Source organism: Pan troglodytes, chromosome 6 (genome assembly GCF_028858775.2).
Source record: "Pan troglodytes isolate AG18354 chromosome 6, NHGRI_mPanTro3-v2.0_pri, whole genome shotgun sequence".
Classification (NCBI taxonomy): Eukaryota; Metazoa; Chordata; class Mammalia; order Primates; family Hominidae; genus Pan; species Pan troglodytes.
This window is the reverse complement of record NC_072404.2, coordinates 38,242,726-38,261,374: the sequence shown is the minus strand read 5'-3', so window position 1 is coordinate 38,261,374 and position 18,649 is coordinate 38,242,726. Positions and strand designations below refer to the sequence as shown.

General features: G+C 42.8%; 2 protein-coding genes across 18 annotated transcripts in view; one reads left to right on the top strand and one right to left on the bottom strand.

Annotated features, from left to right (window-relative positions):
* Positions 1-612, bottom strand: part of AVL9 (AVL9 cell migration associated) — a 92,052-nt gene extending 91,440 nt beyond the window's left edge. For 10 of the 13 annotated variants that reach the window (XR_010158418.1, XR_010158420.1, XR_681268.5 and 7 more), the window contains exon 1: positions 42-519. Coding sequence is in view for 8 of the 13 variants with exons in the window: in XM_009452874.5 (XP_009451149.1) it covers positions 42-134 (93 nt within the window). In the remaining 5 variants the exon portion in view is untranslated. Of the gene's footprint in view, positions 1-41 lie in introns of all 13 variants that reach the window. The other 3 variants (XR_010158419.1, XR_008536343.2, XM_001162047.7) reach the window with 1 other exon arrangement.
* A 34-nt stretch (positions 613-646) lies between these two features.
* Positions 647-8,931, top strand: LSM5 (LSM5 homolog, U6 small nuclear RNA and mRNA degradation associated). Of its 5 annotated transcripts, none has more exons than XM_016957243.4 (5): positions 647-719; positions 6,622-6,717; positions 7,314-7,341; positions 8,208-8,280; positions 8,672-8,931. In XM_016957243.4, exons 2-5 carry the CDS (start codon positions 6,663-6,665, stop codon positions 8,702-8,704), a joined length of 189 nt encoding a protein of 62 aa, XP_016812732.1. In that variant the 5' UTR covers positions 647-719; positions 6,622-6,662; the 3' UTR covers positions 8,705-8,931. The 5 variants fall into 5 exon arrangements, with proteins under 5 accessions (XP_016812732.1, XP_054511511.1, XP_016812731.1 ...); XM_054655536.2 differs by lacking the exon at positions 647-719 and adding an exon at positions 3,300-3,318; XM_016957242.3 differs by lacking the exon at positions 647-719 and adding an exon at positions 5,207-5,646.
* Positions 8,932-18,649: the final 9,718 nt, after the last annotated feature.

Sequence of the window (18,649 nt, the reverse complement as noted above, 5' to 3'; positions counted from 1 at the left end):
ACGCCCGAACGGCTGGGGGCGGGGGCGGGCCCTTTCCTCACCTGGCAGCCCTTCTTGTGGTGAAATCCGACCACCACGATGTGCAGTACGGGCCCCCGGGGGACGCCATCCCCGCCTCTCCTGGCCTTCTCCATGGGCGGCCGCCGCGGGCCCGCACGACGACTTCGACCGCCAAGGGCAGCGGGTCTGACGACCCCACCGTGTGCGGAAAGCCGCGGACTTCGGGTGTCAGCGAGCACAGCACATGAGGGCCGCACAGGGAGATCGGTGGAGGCAAAGCAGCTCCCGCCGCCCCCAGGGCCACAGCCGCCCTTCCCTCATCCGCTTCCGCAGCTTCCGGGCTGTCACCTGACATGGCGGCCGCCGCCGGCGAGGCAGGGCTGGGCAAGGCCGGGAGGGCCCTGACGGGGCGGGGTCTGAGAGGCCGAGGTGGAGCCTGGGGGAGCGGGGTGGGTCTAGGAGAGGAGAGATCGACTCTGTGGGGCGGGGAGGAGCGGGGGGAGGAGCGGGGGGAGGAGCGGGGGGAGGAGCGGGGGGAGGAGCGGGGGGAGGAGCGGGGGGAGGAGCGGGGGGAGGAGCGGGGGGAGGAGCGGGGGGAGGAGCGGGGGGTCCGGGGGGCAGGCGGGTCCGGGTGGGACTTGACGGGGAGCGGCGGGGTGGGGCTTACGTGACCCGGGCGGCTGGGCTTGCAGAACCTGTGGTGTCCGCGGGACCTGGAGGTGCGGCGTGGCACACCTGCTTTTTCCTCCCTGGATTCAATCTCAAAGCACTTCCTTCTCTTTTGCCTTCTTTTTTTCCTCAAAGTTTTCCCACTTCCCTCTTCTCTTCTGTTTTCCTTGCTTTTTCACATCTTTTCGGTTCACTCTCCGAGTGTCCGATTCCTTCACCTCCTTGCCTTTGCCTCTGTGGCCCCCGTCCTTATTCTTAAATATGTAGTAACATGGAGCATACTGGTGAGGTTGCGTATCTGTGTATTCAGCCTTTAAATTACTTGCTTACCCGAGAATTCTTGTTTGTTTCTTTCTAGAGTTTTTTTTTCTTCGTTTAAATATTATGTGTAGGAATCTGAGACGCATTTAAAACCTGAAACAGAATATCCTTGACAACAAAGGAAGTTTACTTGGATACGTGTAAAATGATTATTCTAGTCCTGCGATTTTATAAGAATATTCTTTTCATACCATCTCATTTTGGGTGTAGTACTCTGGTCAATACAAAATATATGGGCTCTGTTGTCACCAGGGTTTTTAAATTCCTTTACTGATTGTACTACGATTTTTTTTTAAGCAGTGAATCTCATGTCAATTTAAAGTGCATTATAGAAAAGATTTAACAAGTCTTATCTAGGACAGTTTTCAAATAACCTAAAGGATAAGTGTCTGCTTCAAATAGAATTCGAGATTACTACAGTAACTGTGATATTTTGCACTTCTGGTCTTGAAAAGTAAGGAGCTCTGTTCTAATCTAAGCATAGCTGAGAAAAACAGTAGGCTTCCTAAATCAAATTTAGTTTCTGTGATTCAGTAGAACTGTTTTAATGCTAATACTGCAGACATTTTTCAAGATGCTGCTATACATTTCTTTTCTGTATTACAAAATTATTGGCATTGGCTCAGAAAACTGTTTAAAACTATATTGCTCCCTGTATGCAGAATATATTAACTGTTTTATTAATATATTAACTGTTTTGAGCTGTCAGCTGTGTGATGTGTTAACTATTAATATTTTCTTGATATAACCTGTCTTGATATTTTCCACAATTGGCATGGCTAAAATTACTGTCTAATTGAACACCTTTTAAAGATGTATATAAGGGCCGGGTGTGGTGGCTCACGCCTGTAATCACAGCACTTTGGGAGGCCAAGGCAGGCAGATCACCTGAGGTCAGGAGTTCTAGACCAGCCTGGCTAACATGGTAAAACCCCCTCTCTAGTACAAAATACAAAAATTAGACCTGTAATCCCAGCTACTCGGACGGCTAAGACAGGAGAATTGCTTGAACCCGGGAGGTGGAGGTTGCAGTGAGCCAAGATTGCACCATCGCACTTCAGCCTGGGGGACAAGAGCGAGATTTCCTCTCAAAAAAAAAAAAAAAAAAGATACATATAAAAACAGGGTCAGGCGTGGTGGCTCATGCTGGTAATCCCAGCACTTTGGGAGGCCGATGCAGGCAGATCACTTGAGGCCAAAAGTTGGAGACCAGCCTGGGCAACATGGTGAAACCCCATCTCTGCTAAAAATACAAAAATTAGCCAGGCATGGTGGTGTGTGTAATCCCAGCTACTAGGGAGGCTGAGGCAAGAGAATCACCCTAACCCGGGAGGTGGAGGTTGCAGTGATCTGAGATGGTGTCACTGCACTGCTCTCCAGCCCAGATGACAGAATGAGACTCCATCTCAAAAAAATAAAGAAAGGGAGAGAGAGAGAAATAAAAAGTTAGTTACTGGGAAAATTGAGACAGAAAGTGAACAAGGGAATTTCCAGGATTTTTTTCATCTCTAAATACACAGACTGGACCACTTAAGAATTTAGAATATAGGTGGGGCATGGCGGCTGACACCTGTAATCTCAGCACTTTGGGAGGCCAAGGTGGGTAGATCACTTGAGTCCACGAGTTCGAGACCAACCTGAGCAATGTAATGAGACCTCATCTCTACAAAAAATAATAAAAAATAAATAGCCAGACTTGGTAGCACACGCCTGTGGTACTGGCTTCTCAGGAGGCTGAGATGGGAGGATTGCTTGAGTCCGCGAGCACACCACTGTACTCCTGCCTGGGTAACAGAGTGAGGTCTTGTCTCTAAATTAATAAATAAAATATGATGGGGTGTTGCTATGTTGCCCAGGCTGGCCTCAAACTCCTGGGCTCAAGGGATCCTCCTGCCTCAGCCTCCTAAGTAGCTGGGGCTACAGTTGCCTGCCACCATGCACATCTTACATTATGTTTTAAATGAGTTGTATTAATGTAGAATAAATTCATTAACAAGATATTGTCCACAAGGACAAATGTCTATTGGGAAAATAATAAAATTTCTAATTTAACTCGAGGGAGAAAATTAGAAATGTCTTTCTGAACATATAATACATGGAAGAGCCTTTGGTAGTTACATGTATTTTATGATAAATTATAAATTCTATTTTATGTCTTCTACTTAAGACTTAAAGGGAGAAAAATCCTTGAGACATACAGCTATGACATATTTTCAAGTTCATAACAACTCTCCATTTGGAATTGGCCTGTTCTTCCTTTTTGTGTCTTGCCTCAGGAGAGAAAATAATAAAAATACCACTCCCTGAAATCCCCATTAACTCTACTATGTAAGTGAACTATATATCATTCCTTTTTTCAGATTCTAAAGAGATTTTCTTTATTCTTTATTAGTGGCATTCAAAATTGCTAATGTTTATTCTGTTTTGTTGTTGTTGTTGTTGTTGTTGTTTTGAGATGGAGTCTCACTCCGTCGCCAGGCTGGAGTGCAGTGGCACGATTGGCTCACTGCAACCTCTGCCTCCCAGGTTCAAGCGATTCTCTTGCCTCAGCCTCCTGAGTACCTGGGACTACAGGCCTGTGCCACCACGCCCAGCTAATTTTTGTATTCTTAGTAGAGATGGGGTTTCACCATGTTGGCCAGGATGGTCTTCATGTCTTGACCTCGTGATCTGCCCACCTCGGCCCCCCAAAGTGTTGGGATTATAGGCGTGAGCCACTGTGCCCGGCCTATTTTTCTAATTTTTAAAAACTCTATCAAATAACAACAATGTTTTGAATTCTCCCATACTGTCAGTATGGTATGGGGAAAATAAAATAGGAATAGAAAAGGAAAACCAGGAAAAGAGGTAGTTTTCAACCAAATGAGGATTGGACAAAAAGAAAAAAAGAGAAAGAGAAAGAAAGAAGCGTCACAAACAAATCTGGCATTACTTTGTATTTAAAATCTTATGAAGAGTAAGGAGAATGTTGATGGGTGTGAATGAAATAGTGAGAATCAATTTAAAGAATATTCATTAGGCCCTACAGTGTGCCTGAAAATGTAGTGTGCACAGTGTATAAAATAAGAAATTGCTTCCTTAAAGTGGCTTATGTCTGGTTATAAAAATAAGATGAATGCAAAACCAGCTAGCAATGCTAGCTTTATGTAGCTTCACTCTGAGCCAGACATCATGTATTAGAAAACAAGGATAAGTAATAACAGCTCATGTTTAAAAGGGCTATGTGCCAGGTCCTATGCTGACCACTTTTCATAGATTATCTCAATTAATCTTCACATTAATCTTATGAGTAGATACTATTGTCCCCATTTTTTCCAATGGGTATATTGAGACTTAAAAAGTTAAAATAACTTGCCCATTGTCAAATAACTGACCATGGAATTTGAACCAAAGTCATTTAATTCAAAATGAAGAAATTTAATCACGTAAACTACTGCTTCCCATAATTCTCAGCCTTGAGGAACTCAGTCTATGAAGGAATGATGGGTGCTTAATGACCATTTGTTGTATGAATGAATGACGTTCTTTGTGGCCGCTCATGTTTATTGTTTAGCTTTTTTTTTTTTTTTTTTTTTTTTGAGATGGAGTTTCGCTCTTGTTGTCCAGGCTGGAGTGCAGTTGCATGATCTAGGCTCACTGCAACCGCTGCCTCTCGGGTTCAAGCAGTTCTCCTGCCTCTGCCTCCCGAGTAGCTGGGACTACAGGCGCACGCCACCACGCCCAGCTAATTTTTGTATTTTTAGTAGAGACGGGGTTTCACCCATCTTGGCCAGGCTGGTCTCGAACTCCTGACCTCAGGTGATCCGCCCGCCTCGGCCTTCCAAAGTGCTGGGATTACAGTCGTTACCACTGCGCCTGACCTAGACTGTTCAGGTTTAAGTTCCTAGGATACAAATATAAAACAGACTAGGGCCGATACTTTGCTGTTTTCAACACAGAAGTGGAAAGCATGATTTTACACTTCTGGAATAATTTAGAGTGACATCTGGTGGTTGCCTGTGAGACAAGAATTGTTGAAGAAACTGAATTTAAAAGCCTATAATAAATAAGACTACCAGACATAAAAAGATAAGAACGATGAATTAAAGTAGTAAAAAGTTTAAAAAACATATCTTAAATCCTCACTAAAGAAAAATTTTAAAAAATGCTAGCTGCAGATTTTCAATCCACTGGACTTTAAAAAGAAACAATAGATTCCTTAATGAGTAGTTGTAACGAAAATTGTAACAGTTAATTGATGGCAGGAAATACGAATTGATTTATACTGGTTTGAAGATTCTGGCTTGAGAGGAAATGCAACTTTACGGGGGAAGAAGACTCAAACGTTACAGGAACAATTTATTCACAAGGCAAAATATCTTCAACGTCTCTCCAAAACTTCAAGGGCAGAATGGGTATCTGCCGAGATGGTAAAATGTCCAGTGGGCAGGAAATATTTCACCGGATCTCACTTGCCGGGGAAAAAAGCCAGTGAACACGACCCACGCAGCTGACTAGATCGTGCGCTCGGCCTCAGATTGGTCGAGCCTGTTTGGGCTGCGGAAAAAGCGGAAGCGCGCTTTTCAAAGTCGTCCCACCATCAATGAAGGCAGGCCACTTCCGGCGTAGCCATGGCGGCTAACGCTACTACCAACCCGTCGCAGCTGCTGCCGTTAGGTAATCGCCGTCCTTTGGGGAGCAGGAACAGGGAGCTGACATTCAGGATTGGGGGCCGAGGGGCTGTTCCGAGGCAGGCCCTGGCCGAGTGTGGGGAAATGTATAAGACCAAATGCGGTTCGACTCTGAGCTCCAAGTCTTCGCGACAGCAGGCCGCCCCTGCTCTTTAACGTGGTCGGGCTCCTCCAGGCAAGGACTTTGACTTCTCAAACCAGACCTTCACTGGAAAAGGTCCACATTTAGTGAACGCGTCGTCGGCCTCCTTTGTTGTGAGCCCGCCTCTGCAGTGTTATAGGTAGTAGGCCTACTTCTCAGCCTGGCGTTTACGATCCCCAGATTAGATAGACCATGTTATGTATGTGGTTGGTTAGTGACACTAACACCCTGGTCCGGAATGAGCCTTAAATGAGGAATCTGGAAACCAGCTCTGTTTGTTATTTATTCATTCAATAAGTAGTAACTGAGTATCTATACACTAGATACCGTGCCTGGGCATTTTTCAATGATAAACCATAGCCATTGCCTTCAAATAGCACACAAGCCAGTGGAGGAGAGAACACTGGACAAGTAGACATCATGCCACATAATGCTAGGCTAGCTAAAGAGATGTTCAAGCTACCGTCAGAGCACAGAGGATAGACAGAGTTGGGAAAGGGAAGCAGTGACCGGAGAGTTTCCGGTGAATATAATTATACCTATCTCCTCTTATATTTTTGTAGTTGGTGAAGAGTGATTGAACTAGTGGTCGTGGCCGTGATTGAAAAGTTTTCATTCCTTCATGCCACAGACTCTTTTGGAATGCTCATTATGTGCCAGATGCTGTGCTTGAACTGAGATTTGTATTATAAGACCTAAAGTTATTGAATGAATGTTTTTCCTGGTTTTTCTTTCACTATATGCAAGTAAGAGTGCCAGTAGGCACTCAAATATTTGTTGAAATAATGAATGGTAAAATAATATTTTTTCCCTCCTCAGAGCTTGTGGACAAATGTATAGGATCAAGAATTCACATCGTGATGAAGAGTGATAAGGAAATTGTTGGTACTCTTCTAGGATTTGATGACTTTGTCAGTATCCTTTTAAAAGGTGGTGGTGGTATAGGTTTTTCTTAAGTAATAACATAGGAACTATAGACAATCAGTATATTTGTGATTATTATAATAAAAATCAGTTCATTCTCAGGGAACTTATGATAATGTTTTAAGAGGTATGTATTGAAAGACGGTAAAGTTCCTATCAACAACAAGCATTTTGAATTTGAGCCATTGTATTAAACATTGTAATTAAAACTGAACAGGCGAGCCCAGTGGCTCACGCCTGTAATCCCAGCGCTTTGGGAGGGCGAGGTGGGTGGATCGCTTGAGCCCAGGAGTTTGAGACCAGCCTGGGCAAGATGATGAAACCCTGTCTCCACAAAAATTACAAAAATTAGCTGGGCATGGTGATGTACACCTGTGGGTCCAGCTAATCTCCGGGGCTAAGGCAGGAGGATCCTTTAAGCCTAAAAGGTGGAGGCTGCAGTGAGGTGTGATTGTACCATTGCACTTAAGCCTGGATGACAGAGCGAGACTTTGTCTCAAAACAAAAACAAAAACAAAAAACAAAAGCTGAACAAAGGCAGAAGCTAGAGTAAATTCTGTATTTATTTTCTTAACACCAAATTTCAGATATGGTACTGGAAGATGTCACTGAGTTGTGAGTAGTGTTAAAGAATTGGGGGGAATCTGTTCTTAATTAAAGACAGTTTTACTACTTTTGAGTAAAATTATTTATGAGAAAACATTACCTCTTGGTGGAATAACGTTAAAGATAGACGTTTTATCTGTTTGCTTGTAAAATTGGATCAGAGTGTTATTACCTTAATGTAATTATTAGTAAACACCTAGAAAATTAGTGGAGACACAGTTTTAAGGTAGAAGATAACAAAAAGAGCCAGGAATTTTAGGGTTCAGGTCAAATAAAGGAACTGATAGTAAGAGCATTTAGGCTGGACATGGTGGCTCATTCCTGTAATCCTAGCACTTTGGAAGGCCAAAGGAGGAGGATTAAGCCTGGGAGTTTGAGACCAGCCTGGGCAACAAAGGGAGACCCCTGTCTCTATAAAAAATTTAAAAATTAGCTGTGTATGGTGGGGGGCAGCTGTAGTCCTAGCTGCTCTGGAGGGTGAGGATCCCTTGAGCCCAGGAGTTCTAGGCTGCAGTGAACTATGATTGTACCACTGTACTCAGCCTGGGCAATAGAGCAAGACCCTGTCTCTTAAAAAAAAAACAACCCAAAAAACATTTCATTTCATATTTGATCTCCTGGGCAAGCTTTCACTTCTTTTTATGAAGCTCTGTCTGATAGACGTGGGTCTTAGGTCAGTGAGTTCATTCTGTTGCTTTTAATGAAGGTTACATTACCTAGTGGATAACCTTTGTATCTGAAAATTGTGGATATAATTGCTCAACCTCAGTGTAATTTGTATACAAGGATAACCTTTTTAGGGAGGGTAAGTATTTCCAAAATGTTGGCTTTGATTTTCACTGTTTGTCCTGACTGTATTTTGTCTATTCATTTAGTGAAATCACACCAGAAGGAAGAAGGATTACTAAATTAGATCAGATTTTGCTAAATGGAAATAATATAACAATGGTAAGACACATTGAAACTGTTTTATTTTGATGGGAGCCCATTTTTGGGGAGCAGTGATTACAGAACTAACCTTAATGTTGCTTGCTTGACTAAATGATCATGGCCCAGTGGTGCATAAGATGGGAAAGGGGTTCTCTGTGGTCAGGGTCCTAAAGCTCAGCTATTGAAGAGGCATTGGGTCTAAAGGTTAGTTTGCTTGGAACTTTTAATCGCTGTTGAGATAGTAAGTATTAATTGATGACATTGGGAATTGTAAATAGATACTGACAATCTGGAGAAAATGGGAATGTGGAGTGCAGGGGACAGGCAAAGGTGGCTTAATGAAGAGCAAGGGGTTTTTAGATGACATGGTGGTAGTGTTATTAATAAACTCTTTTTCCTCTTTATGCAGCTGGTTCCTGGAGGAGAAGGACCTGAAGTGTGAATGAGTTTCCTTGACTTACACTAGATTTTGTTTTGGCTTATAATGACAAGAAAATGGAATTTTTTTTCCCACCTTTCTAATGTTTAAATCCCATAAAGCTAAGTTTCCCGTTAAAGGGAAGTGCTTTGAAGATGTGTACCCATTTTTGTAAGTTAATCATGATTATCCTGGAAAAAGAAGAAAAGAGCTTCTTCTTTGCAGATGAAAATAAAGGTGTTTTTGGTTAACTGTCATTTTGTTTATTGTACTGCAGTAGCCAGTGGAACAAAGTTTGTAGTTATTTTGCCACTTACTTTTCTGTCATTATATGCTTGTTTGTTTTGTCATTTACGTGACCATTTGATTCTCAAACAAAAGTTGTTCCAAACAAAATGATGAACTTTGATTTGAACAGGTGCATTTAAACAACCGGAAATGATCACTTAGAAAATTCAATTAAAATGCTGTTGTTTTGTAATGAGGATTTTTCTTCTGATTTCAAATTCCATGAACTCCTATTGAAAACAAACAATGTACAGGTAATATATGCACATTGTAGAAATGCAGGAATTATCTATTGGAATTACCCTAAAGATAGAAATTTTATCTATTTGCTTATAAAATTGGTTCAGAAGGTTATTACCTTAATGTAGTTATTACTGAATTGCCAGGAAATGAGTGGAGACAGAGCTTTAAGATAAAGGATACTAAAAACAGCTAAGAACTCCAGGACTCAGGTCAAATCAAGGAACTGATAATAAGATCATTGAACTGCATAAATTAAGTCAAAGAACTCCTATTAAAAACAAACAGGTAATATATGCACATTGTAGAATTGTAGGTAAGCAAAAAGGAGAAGGTTGATCATGCTTTGCTGTATGTCTTCGTAGACTTTCTCAGTCCACTCTCAGTACACGTTTTATTTTACTTGCTCATCCTGATTATACTGTTTTTACCCTCCACTTAAGTCATTTTTTGAATTTAAATGGTGAATATCTTTCTGTGTCAAGTATTTCAACATTAATATGTACATAGTATTAAATGGATTTACTATAAATTATTTTGCCTATTCTTACTGGCCACAGTAGTCTAACTAGATCTTTATACATTTGTATTTTTCTAGAATAAACTCAAAAATGTGTAAGATCAAAGGGTGTATATTGTGTTGCCAAGAAAAAGTTTGTGCCATTGTATATTTTTGCCAGGAGTCTTTCATAGTACCATTTATATCCTTCCCAGCATTAGCTGTGTTCTACGTTCTCTCCTCTTTGCCATTTTTACAAGAAAACCTGGCATGTCTAAAATTTTCTTTTCCTTTTTTTTTTTTTTTGTTTTTTGGAGAGTCTCACTGGAATGCAGTGGCATGATCTTGGCTCCCTGCAACCTCCAGTCAGGCTGGTGTGCCTTGTCGCGATATCAACGCGACCTCCGCCTCCCAGGTTCAAGTGATTGTCCTGCCTCACCCTCCTGAGTAGCTGGGATTACAGGTGGGCGCCACCACTGCCATCTAATTTTTATATTTTTAGAGAGATGGGGTTTTACCTTGTTGGCCAGGCTGGTCTTGAACTCCTGACCTCTAGTGATCCACCTGCCTCAGCCTCCCAAAGTGCCGATATTAAAGGCATGAGCCACCAGGCCTGGCCTAAAATTTTCTTGATTAATTTTGATCTCATTTGTATTTTGTAAATGACTTATCTGTTGAGGCTTTTGCCATTGAGATGTTTGTCTTTTTCTTACTAATTTGTAAGAATTCTTGATGGGTTTCTGTTAGTCATGTATTTTGCTAATAATTTCCCTAGTTTGTAGTTTGCCACTTAGTGCTATTTTTGACATAAATGATGTATTTTAATGTAGTTGCATGTTGACCTAGTCCATTATGGTTTTTGTATTTGGTCCACGTGGATTGGAAAACCTTTGCTTTGATTATACTTTTCTTTGGGCACTTTATGTTTTCTGCGTTTGATTTAAATCTGGAATCTATCTGGAATTTTGGTATTACCACATGGAAAAAGGATCCAACCTTATTTTCCAAAACACAAAGCACTGATTTGTAGTTTTCTCTGATTTACATGTTGTCAGTACTACTGCCTTGGCTAATTTCAAGCTACCAAGGCTTTAACAACTGGTTTGCAAAATTCTCAAGGATTTGACGGTTGATTTTCAGGAGCCAGTATGAGCTGGTTGCCTCACACTTTGCTTCTAACTCTTGGGGGCAATGCTTTCCCTCCACTGTTGTTTCTTTCCCTTTGGAGGGGAGTAAGTGATGTAACACCTGCTTCTTTCCACCCCTTTATTATTTGCTATCCCAGGGGAGCTAATAGTCATACCCAAGCTCTTCCTTTTTTCATCATAGGAGTTAGGCCAGGTGCAGTGGCTCATGTCTGTAATCCCAGTGCTACATTGTAGGTGGTCGAGGTGGAAGGATAGATTGAGGCCAGGAGTTGGAGACCAGCCTGGGTAATATAGTGAGACCCCATCTCTACCAAAAATTTTTAAAAATTAGTGAGGTGTGGTAGTGTGCATGCACCTGTAGTCCTACGTAGTTGGGAGGCTGAGGCAGGAGAATTGCTTGAGCCCAGGAGTTTGAGATTTCAGTAAGCTATGATTGCACCACTGTACTCCAGCCTGGGTGACAGTGAGACCCCGTCTCAAAACCTACAATGAAACGCCATTTCATGGGTGCTATAGAATGGCTATAATTATAAAAAATTATTGTAACAAGAATTGTACAAAAATTAATGTAACAAGTATTGGCTGGGATATGAAGAAACTGGAGCCCCAGTACCTTGCTGGTGCGAATGTAAAATGATGCATGCACTGTGGAAAATAATTTGATGATTCCTCAAAAAGTTAAACAATTACCATACGACCCTGCAACTCCTCTCCTCAGTTCATACCCAAGAGAACTAAAAACATGTCTGCACAAAAACTTGTATGAACATTCACGGCAGCATTATTCCTAATGTCTCAAAGTGGAAGCAGCCCAAATGTCCATCGATGGATGGATGGATAACTGAAATGCGGTATATTCATACAATAGAATATTATCTGTTAAAATGAATGAAGTACTTGTGTATGCTACAGTGTGGATGAACTATAACATTATGCTAAGTGAAAGAAGCCAGACACAAAAGACCACATATTTGATTTATATGATCCAGAACAGGCAAATTCACAGAAATAGACAACTATACTAGTGACTGCTAATGGGTATGGGTTTGTTTTTTTGGGTGATGAAAAAGTTCTGGAATTAGATGGTTGCACAACCTTGTGAATATACTAAAAAGCACTGAATTGTAACCTTAAAAGAGTGGATTTCATGTTACATGAATTACATCCCAATTTTTAAAAAGTGATGTATCTGAGGCATATCTAGTGTAACTTCTGAGGCCCTAAAGAAATTACTTTCCCATGAGTGACGGCTTGGGTTGTGGCAGCTGAAAGGACTTTAACCACCTAAGCATCAAACCCCCCTCTGGTTAAGACTGAACAGAATAAGGATTTGGGGAAGGTTGTTTTGGGCATTTAACTTAAGAATGTTGGACATTTTTTGTTTGTTTTGAGACAAGGTCTTGCTCTGTCACCCAGGCTAGAGTGCAGTGGTGTGATCAGTGCTCACTGCAGCTTCGAACCACTGGGATCAAGCGATTCTCCCCCCTTAGCCTCCCAAGTAGCTGGATCCACAGGCAGGTGCCACCATGCCCAGCTATCTTTTCTCTTTTTGTTTTTTTAAAGATAGGGTCTCGGTCTGTCACCCAGACTGGAGTGCAGTGGTCATGGCTCACTGTAGCCTCGACTTCTCGGGCTCAGGTGATCCTCCCACACTACAGGTGCACACCACCACACCTGGTTAATTTTTTGTATTTTTGATAGAGACCGGGTCTTGTCATATTGCCCAGGCTGGTCTCAAACTCTGGGCTCAAGCGATCAACTCGCCTTGGCCTCCCAAAGTGCTGGGATTACAGTTGTGAGCCACCGTGCCTGGCCTAATTTTTTAATATTTTGTACAGACAGGGTGTCACCATGTTGCCTAGGCTGGTTGATTCTTAACTTACAAAAATAAGGGTATTTAGTTTTGGATTTTAATTCTAGTGGAGTTTAACATTTTTGGACTTTGATTTGGAAGGAGGTTTAATTTTTGAATTCCAGTAAATTTGATAATGGCACAGGATTATATGTAGATTTGGGCATCTCTGTTGTTGGCATTTTATTATTGGGTGTTGGTGTGCTGATATGCCAGGTTAGACCATTTATTAGTTGGGGTTCTCCAGAGATGATCAATAGTATATGTATATAGATATATAAGGGGATTTATTAGGAGAATTGGTTCATGTGATTATGGAGGCTGGGAAGCCCCAAAACAGGCTGTCTGCAAGCTGGAGACCTTGATGTGGCTCAGTCCAAGTCCAAAGACCTCAGAGCTTGGGATGCTGATGATAAAATTCTCAGTCTGAGGCTGAAGGCCTGAGAACCCAGGGGGCTACTGGTGTAAGTCCTGGAGTCCAGAGGTCTCCTAAAGTTGGGATCACTCTTCCTTCTCTGTCCTCAGAGGACAACATCATCAGAACATCAGGAGTTCTTATATCCAAAGACAGAGAAGGAAGAGTTATCCCAGCTCTAGGAGGGAGACAGACATGTTGCCTTTTCTGTGTTTTTGTTCTCTTTGGACCTTCTGTCAACTGAATGCTGGCCCACATTGAAGGTGCATCTCACCTAGTCCACTCAGACTCACACCCTAAAGTAGTCTGGAAACACCCTCATAAACACAGCCAAATAATGCTTTACTAGGTTTCTAGATATCCTTAATCCAGTTAACTCGACACCTAAAATTAGCCATCACAGATCATGTTGCAGGATCAGGAGGACCAGAGAGAGACCTTGGGGTGTATAGAGGAGGATATATTTATTATTGAGTGCACTCAGACCCTGCAGACTTAACATTCAAAGACTGGGCCCAGAACAAAGACAGCACTTGATTTTATGCACACTTCACAAAAGGGGGTGGGCTAGCTTGAAGCAAGCTTACAGTGGCCTGAAAGCAGGGATACAGAGGCAGGACAAAGACAGTTAATCAAATTGTAACAGATCATAACTCAGGATTACACATGACCATTGCCAGTCAACCCAGATGTCTGTTATCTAGGTTTTGCCTAGGCACGGGCTTATCCTATAACCTTCACTATGGCGCCCAGGTGGCCATAACACAGGCCTGCTCAGAGGCTCTGACCTTCACTCTACTGCTTAGATAAAATAGAATGTTTGAAGCCACTGGTTACAGAGAACAGGAATCTATAAACTCATTCCATAAAACGAAGGAAAATTTGTTTTTCTTCTCCGTATGTTGAGGGAATGCTGGGAGAGTTTCCAGAGCACATTAGATAATATTATCAAGACTTCCTGGGTCTGGGCTGTGCCTTTTGCTGCCTCTGGGACAAGTCAGCCTAATACAGGAAAACTTATTTCTCTTTCTTTTTAAGTTTATTTTTCTTTAATTTCCTGCCTCAACCATGTGGTGGGCATACTTTGGGTGGGAAATGGAGTGAATTTTCAGACTTAGAATTACAGAAGCCTTGGAGTTGCCTTAATTAATATATTATTCTGACTCTGTTTAGAGCCTTTTGGGGCAAAATCTAAACTGCTTCCAGTGATCCCAATGGCAGTTGGATTTGGGAGTGATAGACTGTGTTCTTCTCTATGGCTCTAATGGTTAAGTTCAGTGAGTTTGAAAAGAACAAAAAGATGGGGAATGTAAGGGAAGAATGCTTCTTTTCTACCTCTGATGTTTTCTTCTACATGAAATCTTAATTAGTGTAACACATCTGCCCTCTCTCTGTCCTTTTATTCTGTATGCCCGGAGACATGCAGACTGAGTTGCCTGAGGGAGTGGGGGTTCTGCTCTGCTTTTTCCTGTAAGTTTTAGAGGTGTCTGCTTCCACATGAAGAAGTCTGGGGTGGTTTGTGGTTTGCCTATGGTTTGGTGGATACATCTGAATAATTCTGGAGTTCCAAACAAAGAAGTTAACTACAGTCTGTAGATATAAGTTACATCATCCAATGTAGTAGTAGTAACAATGACCGCTGTCTGTTTTCTACTTTGCCTTTGTTCTCAATTGGTTCAGAACTCAATTGTGGAAGAAGAGTGCTAATTATTGGCCCCCCTCAAGACTCCAATAGCCCTTGAGTCTCTGCTGTACTAAGACAAAAACCTCCTCTGCCTTCCTGCCTGCCTCCCATCTCTACCCTGTCATATCTGTCCATCCCAGCCATCAGACCATCAGAGCAACTGACTGATTGATCTAAAATGCAGGATATGGTCATGCTATGTTTGGCTTTATTTTTTTGAGATGGAGTTTCGCTCTTGTTGCCCAGGCTGGAGTGCCATGGCGCGATCTCGGCTCACAGCAACCTCTGCCTCCCAGGTTCAAGCGATTCTCCTGCCTCAGCCTCCTGAGTAGCTGGGATTACACGTATGAGTTACCACGCCTGGCTAATTTTGTATTTTTAGTGGAGACGGGGTTTCTCCATGTTGGTCAGGCTGGTCTTGAACTCCCAACCTCAGGTGATCCACCCGCCTTGGCCTCCCAAAGTGCTGGGATTATAGGTGAAGCCACTCCACCTGGCCGGCTTTCAAACTTTTCAGTAAGTTACCTTCTATACAATGAAAGGCCAGGTTCCTTAACAGGTTACCATGAGGGGTGCCTATTGACCTTCTCAGTCACATCTCAGTCTTGCCTTCACAGCACAGAATTTATAACACTGGCTGTTTCCCCTCTTTGGCCTTTGGCTTTACTCATGTTGGACTTTTGTGGGAAGAGCCTTATCTCCAAACCTATCTTCATTTGGTTTACTTGTATTCAAGACTAGGCTCAAATGTCTCTACCTCCAGAAAGTCCTATGGGAACCCTTAGCCCTCTATCACTACTCAATGCTTATATGGGACAGGTCATGGAGGCTTTTGTTATATTGTGAAACTGTCTTGAGTAGCTACTCTCTCCTAGAAAAACAACAGCCTCAAGCAGTTCATACCATGCACAGTCCTGGTTTCAAAGGAAACAAATCCTATTACATTGTTGGACCATAGACTAGAGTATGGGCCCCCATCATCTGAGTATGGCTGTTGAGTTTGGCTGGTGTGGTCGATTGGCCCTCAGTGCAGTGATGCAAGTGGGCTTCTGGCTGTTACCTGGGAAGATCAGAGGCAGAAGCTTGGGAGCTCTAGCAGGGTCCTGGTGCTCTATGAGTACCACTCTTGGAAGACAGCAGCCCTCCTGGCTGACATCTCTCTAAGAAGTGGAGCTGGTACTTCTCACATCAACCTGACACCCAAATTGATGCTCTATGTACTTCAGTCACAAGGAGTTGAGGTTAGTGGGCATGAGGCTGGAATAGAGAGTGGTCAGAAAACAGACCTCATCTACTTTATCCAGGAGTGACCCTGACTGAATCTTTGCTTTATTAGACATTTCATTCTTGAATTTAAGAAAAATCATGCATGACACCAACTGACCACAAGAGGACACTGTGGAACTAGGCAGGCAGCTAGTTGCTAGAGCCAAGGCTTTTTAGTTTTCCCCAGAGCCTCATTTGAACTCAGGTTTCTTGTCTCCTACTCTGCTGAACTTCCTATTGGATCACACCACAAGGGCAGGTAAAGGGTTGAATATACTACTATTTCACGCCTCCTTCCCTTTTTTTTGCAAAAGAGGAATCTGTTTTTCATTCATTTATTTCATATTTTCTATATGAGGTGCCTTTTCTATTGTAAAATAGAATTGAGAGGAGAGTGCTTTGGAAGCCAGGATGAAGGGATGATTTCAGAGGTCTGGAGGTTTTATCACAGGGGAATAAAGAGTCATAGGTATGATGAAGTGGCTTCAAAAAACAGCATGAGTTCAGAAAGGAGTAAAGATCCCGGGAGCGCATAGTGACTCTGCTTGACAAAGCTAAATCTCCTACCCTGGAGAGTAGAGGGGTTAAGTAAAAACTAAAATCAAACCAGTGACAAGAGCTGCACAGCTTCCAGATGTAAACTATGCATCTTCTGGACCCAATATTTTTCCCTGGGCCCCTTGATAGGAAGGAGTCCGGGGACTGTGTCAGCCACACACAGGAGAAGAAGGGAGGTCAACAGTTTGGAAAGGGAGATGGAAGAACAATCAGGAAACTTGAGTTTGTCACCAAGTGGCTGTGTAACCTTGGGGCACGTCACTCTTTTTTCTTTCAGGGCTTCAACATTTTTACCTATAAAACAAGAGTGAAGCTGAATGTTTGGGTTCCTTTCTAGCACTGACTCTCTGCCTTGGTTGTCTGCACTTCAATGGAAGAGGACATCAGCCCAGGGCCTGAGGCCTCAGTGGGGAGAAGGGGAGGTTGACCTCTGGTGAGGGGTCATGTCCTTGGGGCTCAGGCATGCTCCCTCTTCCCTCTAACCATGGGCATCCCATCACTGCTGGCCATGCTGTGTTTGGAATCTGAGATGAATTGGGAGTCTTTGGGAACTTAGGAGCCTGTCCCCACATCTGTGGATTGCTCTGACTTAATGTCCTGTGGGAATTTAGCAGTTTTGGATATGGTAACTAATTTTTTTTTTTTTTTTTTTTTTTTTTTTTGAGATGGAGTCTCACTCTTTTGCCCAGGCTGCAGTGCAGTGGCGCTATCTCGGCTCACTGCAAGCTCAGCCTCCCGGCTTCATGCCATTCTCCTGCCTCAGCCTCCAGAGTAGCTGGGAGTATAGGTGCCTGCCAGGGTGCCTGGCTCATTTTTTTTTTTTTTTTTTTTTTGTATTTTTAGTAGAGACGGGGTTTCACCGTGATAGCCAGAATGGTCTTGATCTCCTGACCTCATGATCTGCCCGCCTTGGCCTCCCAAAGTGCTGGGATTACAGGTGTGAGCCACCGCACCTGGCCTTTTTTTTGTTTTTTGTTTTTTTTTGAGACAGGGTCTTGCTGTGTTGCCCAGTCTGGAGTGCGGTGGCACAATCTTGGCTCACTGCAACCTCTGCCTCCCAGGCTCAAGCCATCCTTCTGCCTCAGCCTCCTGAGTAGCTGGGACTACAGGCAAGTGCCTGGCTAATTTTTGGTATTTTTTGTAGAAATGGGGTTTCACCATGTTGCTCAGGCTGGTCTGGAACTCCTGGACTCAAGCCATCCTCCCGCCTTGGTCTCCCAAAGCACTGGGATTATAGGCGTGAGCCACTGTAGCTCATCTTTTAAAGCTGTAATGCTCCTTGCTTTCCTTGCTTCCTTCTCCTTTTCTCTTCTGTTTCAATGAGAAGAAACTTGAAAACCATCAGACTGAAAGCCACTTCAAGAGGAATCATGGTCTGGTGTAGAAGCCCTAATGCTACAGACTGAGTGAGCCCCGGCAAGCAATTTTCCCTCTTTGGGTCTTGGTTTTCTCATCTTTTAAGCCAAAGCAGTGACTCAGACCTTTCTTACTCCACACAGTTATTCTGGAGATCCAAAGGGCTCATAGGTGTGAAATGCTTTAACTTGAATTAACTTTCCATGTTGACATGAGGGCTAACTGGATCCCTATTCCTTCATCATTGGATATCAGCTGATAACATCCTGGCTAGCTTTTACATCTATATTGCTTTCCAAAAAGAGCTGTGGCATCCTATAAAATAAGTTATCATTGTATCTGCTATAACAATAGGGAAATGTACTAGAATAGAAGATCTTGGCCATGGGGTGTGGTGACTCAGATGTGGGTCATGGGCTCTGCTGCCTCCTCTGTTCTCTGGGAAGGACTCTACTTACCTCCTTTCATGCATTTTTTTGTGTCCATAATTGCTGCTTCTTGGGCCATAGGTCCCATTCATACTTCCTCATAGTAACCCTGTTATTTGTCATTGGTTTTAGCCAGCTCCACAGTCAGCATCTCATGAGGGTAATAAGAAGTGGGAGGGACCTTATTTTTTCCTGTACTGAATTGCCTGGAGAGCATCTCTTGTTGATTGCAGCT

Bases quoted from the DNA above. Each gene is read 5' to 3' on its own strand.
- LSM5 (XM_016957242.3), top strand. From the start codon at position 5,601: ATGGCGGCTAACGCTACTACCAACCCGTCGCAGCTGCTGCCGTTAG. The intron at 5,647-6,621 runs GTAATCGCCGTC...TTCCCTCCTCAG, and splicing joins GTCGCAGCTGCTGCCGTTAG to AGCTTGTGGACAAATGTATA. The intron at 7,342-8,207 runs GTGAGTAGTGTT...CTATTCATTTAG, and splicing joins CTGGAAGATGTCACTGAGTT to TGAAATCACACCAGAAGGAA.